The sequence below is a fragment of the Lethenteron reissneri genome, chromosome 21, assembly GCF_015708825.2.
Source record: "Lethenteron reissneri isolate LAM-NWPU_2019-01 chromosome 21, ASM1570882v1, whole genome shotgun sequence".
Taxonomy (NCBI): domain Eukaryota; kingdom Metazoa; phylum Chordata; class Hyperoartia; order Petromyzontiformes; family Petromyzontidae; genus Lethenteron; species Lethenteron reissneri.
This window is the reverse complement of record NC_083799.1, coordinates 5630996-5647771: the sequence shown is the minus strand read 5'-3', so window position 1 is coordinate 5647771 and position 16776 is coordinate 5630996. Positions and strand designations below refer to the sequence as shown.

General features: G+C 49.8%; 1 protein-coding gene across 2 annotated transcripts in view; it reads right to left on the bottom strand.

The window, feature by feature from the left end:
• Window positions 1-14886, bottom strand: part of LOC133345122 (1-phosphatidylinositol 4,5-bisphosphate phosphodiesterase delta-4-like) — a 30978-nt gene extending 16092 nt beyond the window's left edge. Inside the window, exons 1-4 of one of the 2 annotated variants that reach the window (XM_061555613.1) lie at window positions 14713-14886; window positions 2187-2345; window positions 1351-1579; window positions 260-389 (exon numbers count right to left, since the gene is read on the bottom strand). In XM_061555613.1, coding sequence (XP_061411597.1) covers window positions 260-389; window positions 1351-1579; window positions 2187-2343 — 516 coding nt within the window. In that variant the 5' untranslated portion in view covers window positions 2344-2345; window positions 14713-14886. Of the gene's footprint in view, window positions 1-259; window positions 390-1350; window positions 1580-2186; window positions 2346-5156; window positions 5371-14712 lie in introns of those variants that run through there. The other variant, XM_061555612.1, reaches the window with a different exon arrangement.
• Between the last annotated feature and the right edge of the window lie 1890 nt (window positions 14887-16776).

The window sequence follows — 16776 nt, the reverse complement described above, 5'->3', positions numbered from 1 at the left end:
ACCAGGTGGATTTCACACCTGATGATGATTGCTTGTGTTGCAGTCGAAACGTCATGATAATTTTTTTAGTTTTATATTAATATTATTTTATTATTTCCCTTCTACATGACTTTACCAAAAGAACCAAGAATATGAATCCCTGCAGTCACGAAAGCTTTAATTCAAGATTCCCCTCTCTGTTAAGTGCTCAACGATCTAAAACATGACAGTGCTCAAAAGGGGATGTGGATGGAAACGAAACGTGTGCAAACGTTCGTACCTGAAAGAGACCCTTCACATATTTGTCGTCCACGGCGGTGTTCATGAGCTTCAGCAGGCTCTTCACCTCCGAGAGGGTCATCTTACCATCCTTGTTTTTGTCGGCCTTCTGCACCCAGTCATAGATCCACGTTAATGTGCGTCAAGGAGGATTTCTTTTCGCAACACAGGTGAGGGGGACGCAAGCAAGTACAGTCTCTTCTCCAATAACGCGCATTGTCATAACACGAATTATATATAACGCGATGAATGTATTAGGGAACACATTTTTTATAACGTGTATGCGAATTGGATATAAGGCGATTGAGTGAGCAGAACTAAGTCGCGTGAGTAGGAATAAGAGGTTGTATGGCTGCCTAGGTGTAGCATCACACAAGGCGGGATGCTGCTGGATGATTCTAGATGCTAACCACGCGCCTCAATCTTTGTTCAGCCTGCATGTGAATCTCACGTGTACTCGTGGATTGTGCTTTAGCCTATAGTCTAAATTATTTATTCTAACGCGATCGTCTATAACGCAGTGTTCTTCAGGAACGCAACTACCGCATTATATGAGAACAGACTGTACTGACTGTAGTTGTCAATATATCAAGAACTTAAAATTACAAGTGTAATTTCACTCAATGTGGACATGGGGTTATGTAGCTGTGGAAAATCTCTGAAGAACAGTGACTGACGAACTCTGGGCAGTGTCCCATTGTAATATGCTGTATCTGTGCAAAATCTGCACTATTTTAAAACGTTTTAAATACATCAATCGTTACAACTTAAAAGGCAAATGGTAGCTATTTTTTCCCAATGTTCCCTCACTGTAGCAACTCCTTCAAACTGAAAGGTTATTGATCAGATGCGTTTGCTCACTAAAACTATGTTTCAACTCCCGTTCATTTGATTTATTTGTAACCATTGTTAAAAAGGTTCTTATCTGTATGCAAACACATAGCGAGTATAGGTGTCAGGGAGTTCACGCTGACTTTCGTCCTTTTACCTGACCCTCTCTACCCTTGCCCCTCTCAATATCATCTCGCTCCTGCTCCTGTCAATTCCTCAAGGCCCAGATGGTCCCCACTACCACCAGCAGAAGAAGGATATTGGTCGAGCTTCCCGCGATGGTTCTGGCTCTTGTGCTGAGCCATCAGCTTGCGGAGGCCCCGCACCCAGAGCTGGGCTTCCTGTTTCGAGGAAGCCACCAGGTCCAAGTTTTCCTTCCGTCCATGGAAAGCCACCGAGAAGCAGTGCTCCTGGGGGAATTCATGCTGCACGAAGCGCAGTGCCTCCGATTGGTGGCCCTCCAGGACCATCTCCATCTCCTGAACGAAGTCTGCACCAGGAAGAATTCGATTTTTATGGCAAGATGTGTTTTATTCGATCTAAATTATGATTGGCATTCCTTTCCAGGTGCTGGACAGCATTAGAATTGCCCATGGAATTTCTAAATCACCTGTATTTATAATTCCCCGACATATATCCTGAGCTTATAGATAGTTTCACTGACATCCATGCTTACACGTAAATGTGTATTTGTGATTGGGAAATATACACAAACACCTGCAATATTTAGCCACTATCAGTCATACATAACACTGTTAACACTGTTCACTTTCGTATGTGGCACATTTTCATTTGATTTCTTTAAATATTTTAACCTGGATAATCCCTTGAGATGAATCATCTCGTTTGCATGGGTCTTCAGGGTGTCAAGTTACACATACATGGGATATGCGGAGTGACACAGCATGAGGTTTAACTCATCACGACCACTGTATTAATATACCGCACATAATCTGTACCAACCGTAGCTCTTGCTCATTGTATCGGGTGACATTGTTAAAGGGTACATTGTTTTTAGTCATTATGCCAGCGTGCCTCTCAAATAATCCACAGACTGAATACGTATTTGTCTGTAGGTGAAGCTGCCTTGTACTCACACGTGGTTTTGGACTGGCCAAATTTTTTGGAGTCGCAAACCAACGAGCTGAGGTCGTCCTGCAGCTGCAAGCTGCGCTTCTTGTTCCATCCGTTGGCCTTCACCTTGCGCATTGTTCTGCCCTGCACCATGGCCTGCAGATCTTCATCGAAATTCATTCCTGCACAACCAAGAGGCACGAGTGTGAATGCCCCATACTTCATGCGTGCGGTGATAAACAAATGCAACCAGACCTTGATTACGGACAAAACCTGCCTGCCTCTCTCAAAGAAAGACGAGTACCAATTTTAGTAATTAAGAAACGTCTGCACCGATCTATGCTATAATCATGGCTGATAATGGGAATGAATTACTCGGGGAACTCGTAAATACTCCCACCACGGTGTTCTGACCTATTTCCACCCGTGGGTATAATACAGTACTCGTAAACTATCCACGGAGCATGTAAATTGCTTACAGCTGTTATGCCGAAACCCATCCTTAATGGCTCTTATACAAAATAACCACTCGTTTAAAATAACAATTCTGGTGTGAACACACAAGGAATATAGGCTATCAACACCTGTCAACACATACGAGTTACATTAGAAGTAGTTGTTGCGGCAATTGTGGGATCAACAATGCATCAATGAATCTGCATACACTGCGAGTGCGGCGCAGTTGTATTTAGTAATTTTAGTTCTACTGTATTACTGTAAATAAAATATTTTGTATGTATGTAGAACTTCTTTCTCACCATACGTAACCAACCGTGCTGATCAGAGCAGCATGGGAAGGACAACAAACTAACCACAAAAAGCAGCTCTTAAGAAATTAGTTTTCAATCTGGATTTAAAAGTGCACAGCTCCAGTGACTTCCTTGCATCGAAAGAGCGTTCCAGACGGCCGCGGAAGGGACGTCTCGTTTGCAAGGGTGTCAATTGAGTTTGGGGTCACGTTCGTGCCACAATGCCAACATGCGGATCTCAATAAGCAATGCAAGCTGATGTCTTTGGGTCATGCTGCTGACATGATGTTGATATTATTGCATTTGTTTACCCAGTAGAGACTCACTCAAAGAGTCTCGGATTCCAAGCTTGGCAGGAAGGTTCCTGCCAAGTAACATTTTATCAGTAGGGGGCGACGATTGCTATGCGCTTCCAAATTAAGTACTTTGCCAGTGCGTACTGTACGATGTAATTTTCTCAAATGTTGACAAATTATAACGACGGTGGCGGTGATGATGGCGGAACGCACAGCGGTGGTCTAAGTCGTATTCGATTTGATTGACGTCCGGAGGGAATGATCCGTCTCGAGGTGGTGACTACATTGGACGCCAATTCCGTCGTGTCGGTGAATCCGATGACTGAGCAAGCCTCGCACGACGCACACGGAGGCGGGTGACGATGAAGACCACGACGACAACACCACCACCACAACAACACCACCACCACAACACCACCACCAAGACAACACCACCACCACGACAACACCACCACACTACACCACCACCACACCACCACTACCACACCACCCCACTACACCACCACCACACCACCACTACCACACCACCACTACCACACCACCACTACCACACCACCACTTCCACACCACTACCACACAACCACCACGCCACCACACACACCACCACATCACCACACACCACAACACCACACACCACAACACAACCACCACACCACCACACACAACACCACCACCACATCATGGTGTTGGTGTGAGTCAAGAGCCGAATGGCTCACAGGGCTATACCTAATAAATGAACTTGAACTTGAACCACCATCAACCCACCACCCTCCACGCCACCACCACACCACCAACACACACCACCACCAACACAACACCACCACCACAACACCACCACTACACCGCACCACCACCACAACACCACATACCACACCACTACCACACCAACACCACCACCACAACACCACCACTACACCGCACCACCACCACAACACCACATACCACACCACTACCACACCAACACCACCACCACAACACCACCACTACACCGCACCACCACCACAACACCACATACCACACCACTACCACACCAACACCACCACCACCACAACACCACCACTACACCGCACCACCACCACAACACCACATACCACACCACTACCCAGAGGTGGGACAAAGTCATTGTTATGCAAGTCCAAGTCGAGTCTGAAGTCATCAAATTCATGACTCGAGTCTGACTCGAGTCCAAGTCACATGACTCGAGTCCACACCTCTGCCACTACCACACCAACACCACCACCACTACACCACCACCACTACACCACACACAACACCACACACAACACCACCAACTACACCACACACAACACCACCACCACTACACCACCACCACACCACCACCAACTACACCACAACAACACCACCACCACCACACGTCTCTGGCTTCGAGGGGGGCCCCCCTATCGGAGCGGTGTCTCCCCGCCAGCCCCGACGTGGGGAAGAAGCGAGACCCCCCCCCCCCCCCCCGTGGGACCGGATCAGATTCATTTCACTGAAACTACAGAGTCACGAAAGCTTCGAATCGAGTTTGAAACGAAGTGTGCACAGTTACGTCCCTAATCGTGACAATACCCCCACCGCACACACACAAGCACATTTACAATGAATACAAGAACAATGCGAGGTTTTAAAATCTATTTTCAAACATTAACAAACAGTATCGCAACTGTCACCCACGTTAAGGGTTCGTTAAATTTTTTATTTTTAACTCCGCGACCAACACAAATTTCACGGACAAACCACAAAGCCCCCCACGGTGTTTGCCCCTTCGCGACGTTTCGCTCCCCCGTGCCAGTGGCAGGAGCTCAACCGCGGGGTGGCGTCCACCCACGAGAGAGGAAAACCGATCTGATTAAAGACCTTATCGACATCTAATCCACAGCCCACAGCCCAAGACACACACACACACAGAGAGAGAGACACGACCCTGACCGTGGCCCCCTCTCACCCAGGTGGAGGCTCTTCTGAGCCGCCGCCGCCGCGGCAGACGCGCGCTGCTGGGCCATGGCCGGTGGCGTCGTGCGGGAGAAGCCAAATTTAACGAAGACCTCCTCCTCCTAAACAACAACAGCAACAACGTCTCTCTCTGTCTGTCGTCGTCTCTTCCCAGCGCCACCGACTGGTGCCTCGCGGAAGACGTCCGCGCCGAGACGTTGCCGGGGTGGGTGGGGGGGGACCCGAGCAGCCGAGTCGGGGCTGGTGGCGGTGGCGGTGGGAGGAGGAATGCGGACGGGTCGCGGGTGGGAGGCAGTGGAGGAGGGTGGGAGATGGAGAGGGGTGGTGGTGGTGGGAGATGGAGAGGTGGTGGTGGTGGTGGGAGATGGAGAGGTGGTTGTGGTGGTGGTGGTGGGAGATGGAGAGGGGTGGTGGTGGTGGGAGATGGAGAGGTGGTTGTGGTGGTGGTGGTGGGAGATTGAGAGGGGTGGTGGTGGTGGGAGATTGAGAGGGGTGGTGGTGGTGAGAGATGGAGAGGTGGTTGTGGTGGTGGTGGTGGGAGATGGAGAGGTGGTGGTGGTGGTGGGAGATGGAGAGGTGGTTGTGGTGGTGGTGGTGGGAGATGGAGAGGGGTGGTGGTGGTGGGAGATGGAGAGGTGGTTGTGGTGGTGGTGGTGGGAGATTGAGAGGGGTGGTGGTGGTGGGAGATTGAGAGGGGTGGTGGTGGTGAGAGATGGAGAGGTGGTTGTGGTGGTGGTGGTGGGAGATGGAGAGGTGGTGGTGGTGGTGGGAGATGGAGAGGTGGTTGTGGTGGTGGTGGTGGGAGATGGAGAGGGGTGGTGGTGGTGGGAGATGGAGAGGTGGTTGTGGTGGTGGTGGTGGGAGATTGAGAGGGGTGGTGGTGGTGGGAGATGGAGAGGTGGTTGTGGTGGTGGTGGTGGGAGATGGAGAGGTGGTGGTGGTGGTGGGAGATGGAGAGGTGGTTGTGGTGGTGGTGGTGGGAGATTGAGAGGGGTGGTGGTGGTGGGAGATTGAGAGGGGTGGTGGTGGTGAGAGATGGAGAGGTGGTTGTGGTGGTGGTGGTGGGAGATGGAGAGGTGGTGGTGGTGGTGGGAGATGGAGAGGTGGTGGTGGTGGTGAGAGATGGAGAGGTGGTTGTGGTGGTGGTAGATGGAGATGGGGAGGTGGTGGTGGTGGTGGGAGATGGAGAGGTGGTGGGAGATGGAGAGGTGGTGGTGGTGGGAGATTGAGAGGGGTGGTGGTGATGGGAGATGGAGAGGTGGTTGTGGTGGTGGTGGTGGGAGATGGAGAGGTGGTGGTGGTGGTGGGAGATGGAGAGGTGGTGGTGGTGGTGGGAGATGGAGATGGGGAGGTGGTGGTGGGAGATGGAGAGGGGGGGAGGTGGTGGTGGGAGATGGAGGTGGTGGTGGTGGGACGTGGAGAGGGTGGTGGTGGTGGTGGTGGGAGATGGAGAGGGGTGGTGGTGGGAGATGGAGAGGTGGTTGTGGTGGTGGTGGTGGGGAGATGGAGAGGTGGTGGTGGTGGGAGATAGAGAGGTGGTGGTGGTGGTGGGAGATGGAGAGGTGGTGGTGGTGGTGGTGGGAGATGGAGAGGTGGTGGTGGTGGTGGGAGATGGAGAGGTGGTTGTGGTGGTGGTGGGAGATGGAGAGGTGGTGGTGGTGGTGGGAGATGGAGAGGTGGTGGTGGTGGTGGGAGATGGAGAGGTGGTGGTGGTGGTGGGAGATTGAGAGGTGGTGGTGGTGGTGGTGGGAGATGGAGATGGAGAGGTGGTGGTGGTGGTGGGAGATGGAGATGGGGAGGTGGTGGTGGTGGGAGATGGAGAGGTGGTGGGAGATGGAGAGGTGGTGGTGGTGGGAGATTGAGATGGGTGGTGATGGGAAATGGAGATGGGGAGGTGGTGGTGGTGGGAGATGGAGAGGGGGGAAGGTGGTGGTGGGAGATGGAGGTGGTGGTGGTGGGACGTGGAGAGGGAGGTGGTGGTGGTGAGAGATGGAGAGGGGAGGTGGTGGTGGTGGTGGTGGGAGATAGAGAAGGGAGGTGGTGGTGGTGAGAGATGGAGAGGGATGTGGTGGTGGTGAGAGATAGAGAGGGGAGGTGGTGGTGGTGGTGGTGGTGGGAGATGGAGAGGTGGTGGTGGTGGGAGATGGAGAGGGGAGGTGGTGGTGGGAGATGGAGAGGGGTGGTGGTGGTGGTGGGAGATGGAGACGGGAGGAGGAGGAGGTGGTGGTGGGAGATGGAGATGGGAGGTGGTGGTGGTGGGAGATGGAGATGGAGAGGGGTGGTGGTGGGAGATGGAGACGGGAGGAGGAGGAGGTGGTGGTGGGAGATGGAGATGGGGAGGTGGTGGTGGTGGGAGATGGAGATGGGGAGGTGGTGGTGGTGGGAGATGGAGATGGAGAGGGGTGGTGGTGGGAGATGGAAACGGGTGGAGGTGGTGGAAGATGGAAAGGGGTGGTGGTGGTGGTGGGAGATGGAGAGGGGTGGTGGTGGTGGGAGGTGGAGAGGGGAGGAGGTGGTGGTGGTGGAAGATGGAGAGGGGAGGTGGTGGTGGTGGGAGATGTGATGGATGATGGGTGACGAGAGAGAGGTGGGGATGGAGATTGCGATGTTGTTGGGGGGGAGCCCAGCGGGGAGTGTCGCTTGGCGTCTTGCGTCTCGAGGCGACTGGATGGGGGTGGGTGGTGGGGGTGGTGTGGGGGGGGGTGGTGGGGGTGGTGTGGGGGGGTGGGTGGGGGTGGTTGGTGGGGGGTTGGTGGGGGGTGGTTGGTGGGGGTAGTGGGTGGGGGTGTGGGTGGTGGGGGGGTGGAGTGGGTGGGGGTGTGGGTGGTGGGTGGGTTTGGGGTGGTGGGTGGGGGTGGAGCCGCTGGGACCCCAAAAAAAAATCCTACAAATATTACGGAACGGAAAAAAACAACCGGTGTGGAATTCTTCTTCTTCCTACTACTAATTATTATTATGTTTCTACAGTCGACGTGGGTGGGGGGCTCGCAGGTCCTGGGCGTAAATGAGTTCATGGGCTTGCCCATACTGGACATTTGCGAAGAAGAGCTTTACAGCTCATCGGATTCACCCAGTCTCAATAAAGATTCAGAATGTGAAGCATCGGCACGAGCAGAAACGGGGCTGGAGGGAGGTGAGCGCAGCTCAACGCCAGCGCCGCCACCGCGTTGGGACACGACTCGTTCGGTTCAGATGATGCCCATCGAGGCCAGGCACCAACCAGCTTCGATCTAACACGGAAACATTGGGCAGCGTTTAACCAGATCCGCAGAAAACCCACGAAAGACGCAGGATACCTAAAGCGTAAGTGGGAAATGAAGACTCGCTCCCACCCTCTCTCTCTCTTCCTGCGCTCCACATACCAAATCATAGACCACATGATTTTTTTATTTCGTGTGGGATAAAACGAAATACTGTATCCCGAAGATAACCAAGGCACACGATGGAGGCAGGGGTCAGTTCCTGCGGTAACGCAGCCGCATTGCGGCTCTTTAAGGACTGCTCCGTAACCTTATTCACGCGAATTGCGGCTCTTGAAATATTGATGGGGTTTTTTTTTGTTTTTACCGATTTGAATTTTTTTAATCTTATTTTTATTTTTGTTGTCGACCCCCTGCGATAGGCAGACATGTCCCCCGCACAAATCTGTCTCTCCACTTCACAAATAAATAAAAGATATTTCACGATACGAATATTGACTTCGACTGGAGCAATCCGATGTCACATGTCCAGTAGGGGCGGCCCAATGGCTTCTGTGAGTGGATAACTCCATCAGCACTGATTGAGTACAAGCAAACTCTGGACGTGCATTGACACGCAGTGTCTCGTCAGCAGGGTCAGGCTTGCTAGAATCAATGCTGGTGAACTTTCAAATGTTAAAGTCTCTTTAAAATATGGGTTTAACTCCACACAGATTGCGTTCTGGCCACACGACCACGACATAGCAGTGGGAGTCTTGTCGTAAATCATATTCCATCTCTACGCGACCCACCAACCCTACTTACAATTTGTTTACCATATGATACAGTACCGTTACCGTATTACGAACGTGCGCCCCTAGAGGTAGTCTATATATGTCGATTTAAAATGTCAATGAGCATAGTTAAAGCCAATATTAGAAGGTATCAGCTTCCAATTCGCTAAGCTAGACTAAGGTACCTTTACAATTATTGGGGTTATTGTTAAGTCTTGATGCGGAACGTGTCAATTTTAAATGCAACAACGTTGAGGCCAACAATTTTGTTGGCTCACCCAAAAATAGCTCGGCTGCAGAAATACACTTTTCCAGTTCTTTGTAATCTAAAATCAAGTAAAACGCAACGTCTAAGCAGGACGATAGCGCAGGCCGGAACTCCATACATTTAAAACGACACTTAAACACGTGATGAGTGTTATGATCATAATGATGGCAATAAATTGACTACGAATTATTTGTTGATTGTCCTCACACGAGAGGACAGCACAAGAGTAAGGTCACGAGTTCAAATCTGCACCCTAGGGCAGTCGATAAAATGAGTACCACGTTGCGGATGGTAAAATGGTGGTCCTATTCAAATACTCGCCCCCGCCATAGGAACGTGGAATGTCTACCACTGTCTTAGGGCTGTATACAGGAGGTGAGTGCAGCCTCAATGCTCTCGTGAGCAGGAAATCTCGGACCTATCCATGTTGTTGTTGTTATGTGTTGGCAATTGGAGCCACACACAAACACATCTTACTGGTAGGAACCTCCTGTTACACCAGCCCACAGGAGATTATTGTGTCCGTCCGTCCTGCAGGGAGGGACTGGGCGGGGAGGGGCTGGGTGGGGAGGGGAGGGTGGGGAGGGGCTGGGTGGAGAGGGGCTGGGTGGGGAGGGTGGGGCTGGGTGGGGGATGGGAGGGGTGGGGCTGGGTGGGGAGGGGCTGGTCACCCCGTGATTATTGTGTCCGTCGTGCAGGGAGGGGCTGGGTGGGGAGGGAGGGGTTGGGTGGGAAGGGGCTGGGTGGGGAGGAGAGGGTGGGGAGGGGCTGGGTGGGGTGAGTTGGGTGGGGAGGGTGGGGAGGGGTTGGGTGGGGAGGGTGGGGAGGGGCTGGGTGGGGAGGGTGGGGTGGGGCTGGGTGGGGGGTGGGAGGGGTGGGGCTGGGTGGGGAGGGGCTGGTCACCCCGTGGTGCCCTTATAAAACTCAACGTTTAACCTACTCACGCCGGCTTGTGCCCGCCCTCACAGTCGGGCATATTTGCGGAATACACCACGCCGCCGTTGACCCTGGCCATTGACCGAGCAACCCAACGTTCCTACCAGCTCCCTCCGCAGGAATGTGTTAAGCCACAAACACCTGGCAGGCGAGTGCAAGCGGAGAGACGTCAAGTGGGACAGCACGTGGCTGTCGTTTGCACGTTACGCTCGGAGAGACTGATGCGACGTACGAGTTGGTGAGGTTCATCAGCACAACTCTGCGCTGCCAATTCCAAAGCACTGTAAATGCGACTTTTGCAGCGCTTTAACCTATTATTTTTAGCGAGCCAACCCCAATATAATATGCATGCAACGCACACAAAAACTACGACCGATATCCTAAAGAGAAGAGGGTCCTTAGGCTAAGCACGTGGCAGTTCACCAGCATTAATTCAAAGTTAAGTCTCACTCTGCTAATGCGACCCTGTGTGTCAAACCCGGTCCAGAGTGTGCTTCTTTCGCACCGTACGTTGCCAACGCACTCCCCAGAAAGGCCGTGGGGCCGACGAGTTTGTTTACAAAAATACTTATACGGTATTGTTTTGTATATAGATTAAGCTATATGAAGGAGATATTGTCTGCTTATCTGTGTGTGTGTATATATAACTAGCCTTTCGCCCGTCCAAGGACGGCTGTATTGCAGTAAATCTGAAACTTGCCAGCGAAAAGCAGACCGCGACGTGATATTCATTGCATCAATTCGTGTGCAATTTGTAAGGGCGCGGTGACACAGACCGATTTCATTTAAAGGTGATAATCCCTTGTTCATCGTGACGTCCTTTTTACTTTGATGTCTCAACAGCGTGACGGAGATTACGTGACGTGAGGGTTCTGCCTTTGTGGTGAGGGTTGTGAGTTGACGCCGAGGAGGTGCGGGGAGGCCCCCCCATGTGGAGTGACGTCAGCCGCTAATTATTATGAATGGAGGGGGGGGGTCCATATGCAGAACATCACCTTATAATGATTATTAATGAGGGGGGCTGGTCGATGTGGAGTGACGTCACGAGCGTTAAGGACAGACATTCCTGGGTGATTATAGTAGGTATTATAGTAGGTATATTGGAGGTTTGTTGCGTGTCACACTGACATTAGCACACTGTTGGTGGAGCACACAGAAACAATGCCCCTGTGAGACACCCACAGAGGGATTTGTTTAATCAGAGATAGGTGTCTGACCTTCTCTGTGTGGCGTTTTAACGATGTGCCCTCGTAATCACGAGGTTACGCTCCCTTGTACATTAAACAGTTCCCCCTTCCCATCATCGGTGCTAACACCTTGCAAGGTGGAAATACAGTCCATTAATTCATTAGCATGAAAATACCCACAGTGTTATCTACCTCGCCTGGTTTGCAGGAAGTCGTGTGTTTGATCCCGACCCTGGCCTGGCTCCTGTATATTTACAATTTGCATTTCTCCCCGCGGTCGCGTGGATTTTTTCTGCAGATCCTCCGTTTTTTCCCTCCACTTTTAGAAACATGCGTTAATCGTTAAATCACACTTCGATGACCCCTCATGTGTGGCCAGGTCGCACCTGAAAAAGAGGTTAGTGGGCTTTACTAGGTCAATAAACTCGTTCAGTTTAGTTCACTTTATATGTTTACCCACCAGACCCTGGGTTATTTGTAAAAGCGCCTTTCCATTAATTCACCATGGGTGAAAACGCTTGCAACACCTGTGCCGTTCGTACTAGACAGCACTTGATCTCCCTCGTGCCGTAGGGTGTGTGTGTCTGTGTGCACTGTGCGGAATATACTGTTCTGTCATAACACGTGGCCCGGGAGGAAGTTTTCCGCCCATCGTGTTTCACACCTGGCACAGAATTCTACATCGCCTTGACAGAGACACACGTCCCAACACCAAAATGACAAACCAAATATTAAGCGTCGCCTAATATAACTGGTATTTTACGTACTAATTCAGTAACTATTCACGTGCCAATTTTAAAATGTTAATCAGGAAATATATTTTTTTATTAACTATTATTATCGGACCACATGGTGTCAAGCAAGGCCGTAATTATAATAAATATTGGGGGGGGGGAGGGGTGACACATCCCCCCCCCCCCAATATTCAAAGATGCTCAAAATGTCCCCCCCAATATATTGCTATAAAATAGATTCATGTTTATATGATTGTGGTTATGGTTGTACTTTATGAATCCCTAATCTCTGCCATTACATATAATGAAACAATAAAAGGTAAAAAAAAGTAATGTAATACAATACACTATTTGACATTATTGTAAAAAAAAAAAGTCCATCCTATGTGTTAGTGAATTTTTAAATGTTTTAGGCAGGAAATGGCAGGAAATGAGTTCAAAAATTTAGATTATTTTTTCTGGGGGGAGACCCCCAGACCCCCTGGAAGATTTGGTCCCCCCCAATGTTGACTCCATAACTACGGCCTTGGTGTCAAGTACAGTCTCCAACTCTCTCTGGCCTATCTGTGCTATGAAGAAGGGTCATTTCCCGAAACGTCGACTATTATATATTTTCCTCCCTTTAAGGCCAGTGTTATTGACGAATGTGTTGAGATGTTGTGTCACAATACGTGTAACAGCATGGAAACCAGGACATGTACAGCATATGTGCTTGTGTCTTGACTTATTCCATCGCGATCAAATTCCGATGCGAACGGGGAATCGGTATCAACTGCGTGCTGTTTGGGAGTCCAGCCAAGGTTAAATGGTCGCACGAGTGAGATGCGATTGAGCGAATTACATCTCAAAGCGCAGGGTGGCCTGTGCGAGACATCGCAATATTGCCGAGCGTCCTCCGTGCAGTTACGTGGTGAGACCCAAACGGAACCGTGTTTTACATGGATCAGTGCGACCATGGCCTCTGCAGTCAGTCAGTCGGTCACATTTCGGGTAAAGCCCATTGAGCTACGACGCTTTTTTTCAAAGGCGACACGACCAAAGCGGCTAAACGTGTTACAAAATTTCCTTTACATCGTCCGACTCTTCTGGAATGAGGAAACGGAAGACATGGCTGTTTAAAAGTTAAAATGTTCTAAAATATTTGAAAACTGAAAACTCAACACGTTAGCCAATAACACTGTGGCCTTGAAAGGAAACATAATAGGTGACTGGCCCTTCCTCATAGCACATTAATAGAATGGACGGAGAGATAGATAATAGTTGGAGGCTGCACAAAACACAATGATAATTACATTTTAAAAATGTTTTCTGATGACCAATGTTTTAATTGTCACATGAATAACTGCAGAGTAACAGACAAATTCTTCAATATATAATCAGAGCTATGACTAAAATCACGTGGGTTAGATGCACTGTCTAATAATCTGGAGGATCTTGCCTCTCCTGCTGAAAAAACGGACTGCCCTAAAAGCGACTCTACGTGACTTTACCAAGGCGACTCAATTACCTTACAATAACATAATTCAGGACCAGAGCCAGTGCTCGACAATTCAGTCCTCAGATGGGAAGAGATTATTCTTACATAACACAAGCATAGCGATATTCCAACCATTTAAACTACCCCAGGATGATCATCATGAGACTGATTATACCCAACCCAGCATTTTATTCGTTCTGAGATTTGTATGATGATCATAATATCTCACTATATATCTGCTCCCAAGATCAGGCAAAAACGCATGACACTCAACCTTTGTGTATTATGCAACAACCATCCACAGCTCGTGTTTTTTTCCGTCCTCCACTAATATTGTGTCATGATGGGGTTTTCTCGTCGTTTTACAGACTTGAATAAACCTGGGTTGTACTGTCGTGTTGCTGAGAAGAAAAGCCAACACACGTCAACGTAAATAAAAGTCGGCGAATGTCTCCACTCATCCCGTATGTTTGCTTGGGTGTCTTTAATGAACCGGTGGTCATCATGACTGCGTACCGAACCGCCTCGCCCTTCGCAATACCGATGGTGATTGCATCTAAACGTGCACTCGTGGAATTAAACACATTATTTAATTATGCTCCTGCTGCTGCGTTGGCAAACACAATAAACAATAACGGCAAAACTCAACACATTGGGTATCAATAAAACTGCTTTAAAAGGGAAACAAATATAAGTAGGCGACGTTTCTCGTGCAATGGACCCTGCCCATAGCACGTCAAATCGTGGAATTGTTCAGCCACCGTGAAGAAGATCTAAAGCACATCCGTGAATTTCGGAAGGCGATCTGTCAGTCGACTCGCACCTGGACACGCGCGGGGTCACGGTATCTGGCGCCGCCGACACCACACGCACACAGGGGGACACACACACGAGATCTCCTCGCCACCACCCCTCCACGAAACACTCCACACTATACGGACACACACCACCACCACCACCAGAAAAAACTCACTCGTTTGTTACTGTGCCACGCGTAGCCTCACGTGACTCCAAACGGGGAGACTTTCAACCTCTTCCACTGTCAGAGGCGTTCGCGATGTCCCTCCCGACCCCCGATGCCCTCACTGGCCGCAAAAGGTCGGAGAAACGACGCAGTAAAAGGCCGGGTGGCTTTGGATGGAGAATGCGGTGGGCGCTGGTTGATGAGAGGTGTGGACCTGCCGCACGGCGCTGCGCCTCTTGAATTCGCCTTTGACGTCCCAGCCCTTGGGGAGGAGTGGGGGCGCCCATCCCTGCAGGTGCGCGCGTGTTGACACGGCGCTCTTCACGTGTGCCGCCCAGGGTGGCCATGGACAGTACTTTAATGGGGGATTAACCGAACAACCACAATTGTAGGACCACAGAACTCGATCACGGCTGTCTTCCCGCTTGACCGTTGCTGTGCTACGCCGCGATTCCGTGCGAAAACTGTTCGCGTTACAAATGCTGCGGCGATTTGAGATTCAATTTGCATGAATAACGCTAGATACAGTGGTACCTCGGTATACGTCGTTAATTCGTTCCAGAAGGTATGACTTATACCAAAAATGACGTATGCCAAACGAATTTTTCCCATACGAAATAAAGGGAAAGGAAATAATCCGTTCCAGAGTATAAGAAATTTAATGTTATGGCATATTAAACATTAATGGGGTTGTATAAAATATTTATACACTAATTACTAAAATGCATAAATTAATATAAGTGCATAAATAAATTAAAATAAATAAAAATAAAAATTAACATCACTTTACCTTCATGAGAGGAGTTGATAGCCTACGAGGATGATGGTGAGGAAGGGGAGGTGGAGATGTTATTTTTTGGAAGAAGAGTCCCCTTCCATTAAAACTTCAGGAAGCTGAAATTCTGGGTTTTTTTTCTCTTTTGTCATCTCTGTCTTTTTTCTTGGCTTGGACCTGGTTGAGGCTCAACAGGTTTGTGTTTAACTAGAAACCTGTCCATTGAAGTTTGTTTTTGCCTTCTTCTAAGAATGTTCCTGAAGTGCGACATTGTCTGGTCATTCCACACAATACTGTTACGAGCGGCGTTTTGTTTCAGTCGTGAACGGGGTCTACGCGGGTACGCGGTGACTCACCCCGACCCATACAAGTTCTAGCAAGCGCGTCGTATCCCAAGCAAGACGTCGTATCCCAAGACATTTTTTTCTCGTCAAAACACGACGTATACCAAATTCGACGTATATCAAAGCGGTCGTATACCGAGGTATGACTGTATAAATAATTATCAAGTGTACGCTTCTACTTTCATATCTTCTGAATGTATTCTGAACTGCGCCGTCTCTTACCTATAAAAGGCATTCTTTGTCTGTCCGTCTGTCTGTGTGCGAAACTCGCGAAGGATTTGGCTCTCGAACCGTGGGGTTTACGTTGAAAAAAGAGTGGCCAGGTACCGCGCCATGAGACCCGTGGTGATCCAGCGTTTCCCATCCGGCAACTTTAAAGTAGTTCAATAAACAATTGAGTGCTATTTCTTATTATTTAATTATTTCCTCGCACCGCTCCGCGAGCGCTACAGCTGCCCGGGGGTTGCCCCGAGCAATGCACACGTGTCATCCGTGGAGGGCGGATTTCTCATTCGCGTTCAAAATGCAAAAAAAATACACAACGCCGAGGTAAATTCATCAAAGTGTCATGTCCTCTTCGCCCCTTCCACCCCAATGTGTGCACTTACTACTATAGGGGCGGTAGATACTAATATTATAGCGCTTAGATAGTATAATTGTAGCGCGGGCGGGGGGATGGTGGGGGGGGGTAGCGGCTGTAATGATAGCAGGATACCACCGCAGTCAGTATGTACTGCTGTAGTCATAGCAGGTGCCACCACTGTCAGTATGAACTGCTGTAGTGAAAGCAGGTAACACCATAGTCGGTATGCACTGCTGTAGTCATAGCAGGTACCACCACAGTCAGTATGTACTGCTGTAGTCATAGCAGGTGCCACCACTGTCAGTATGAACTGCTGTAGTGAAAGCAGGTAACACCACAGTCGGTATGCACTGCTGTAGTGATAGTAGATA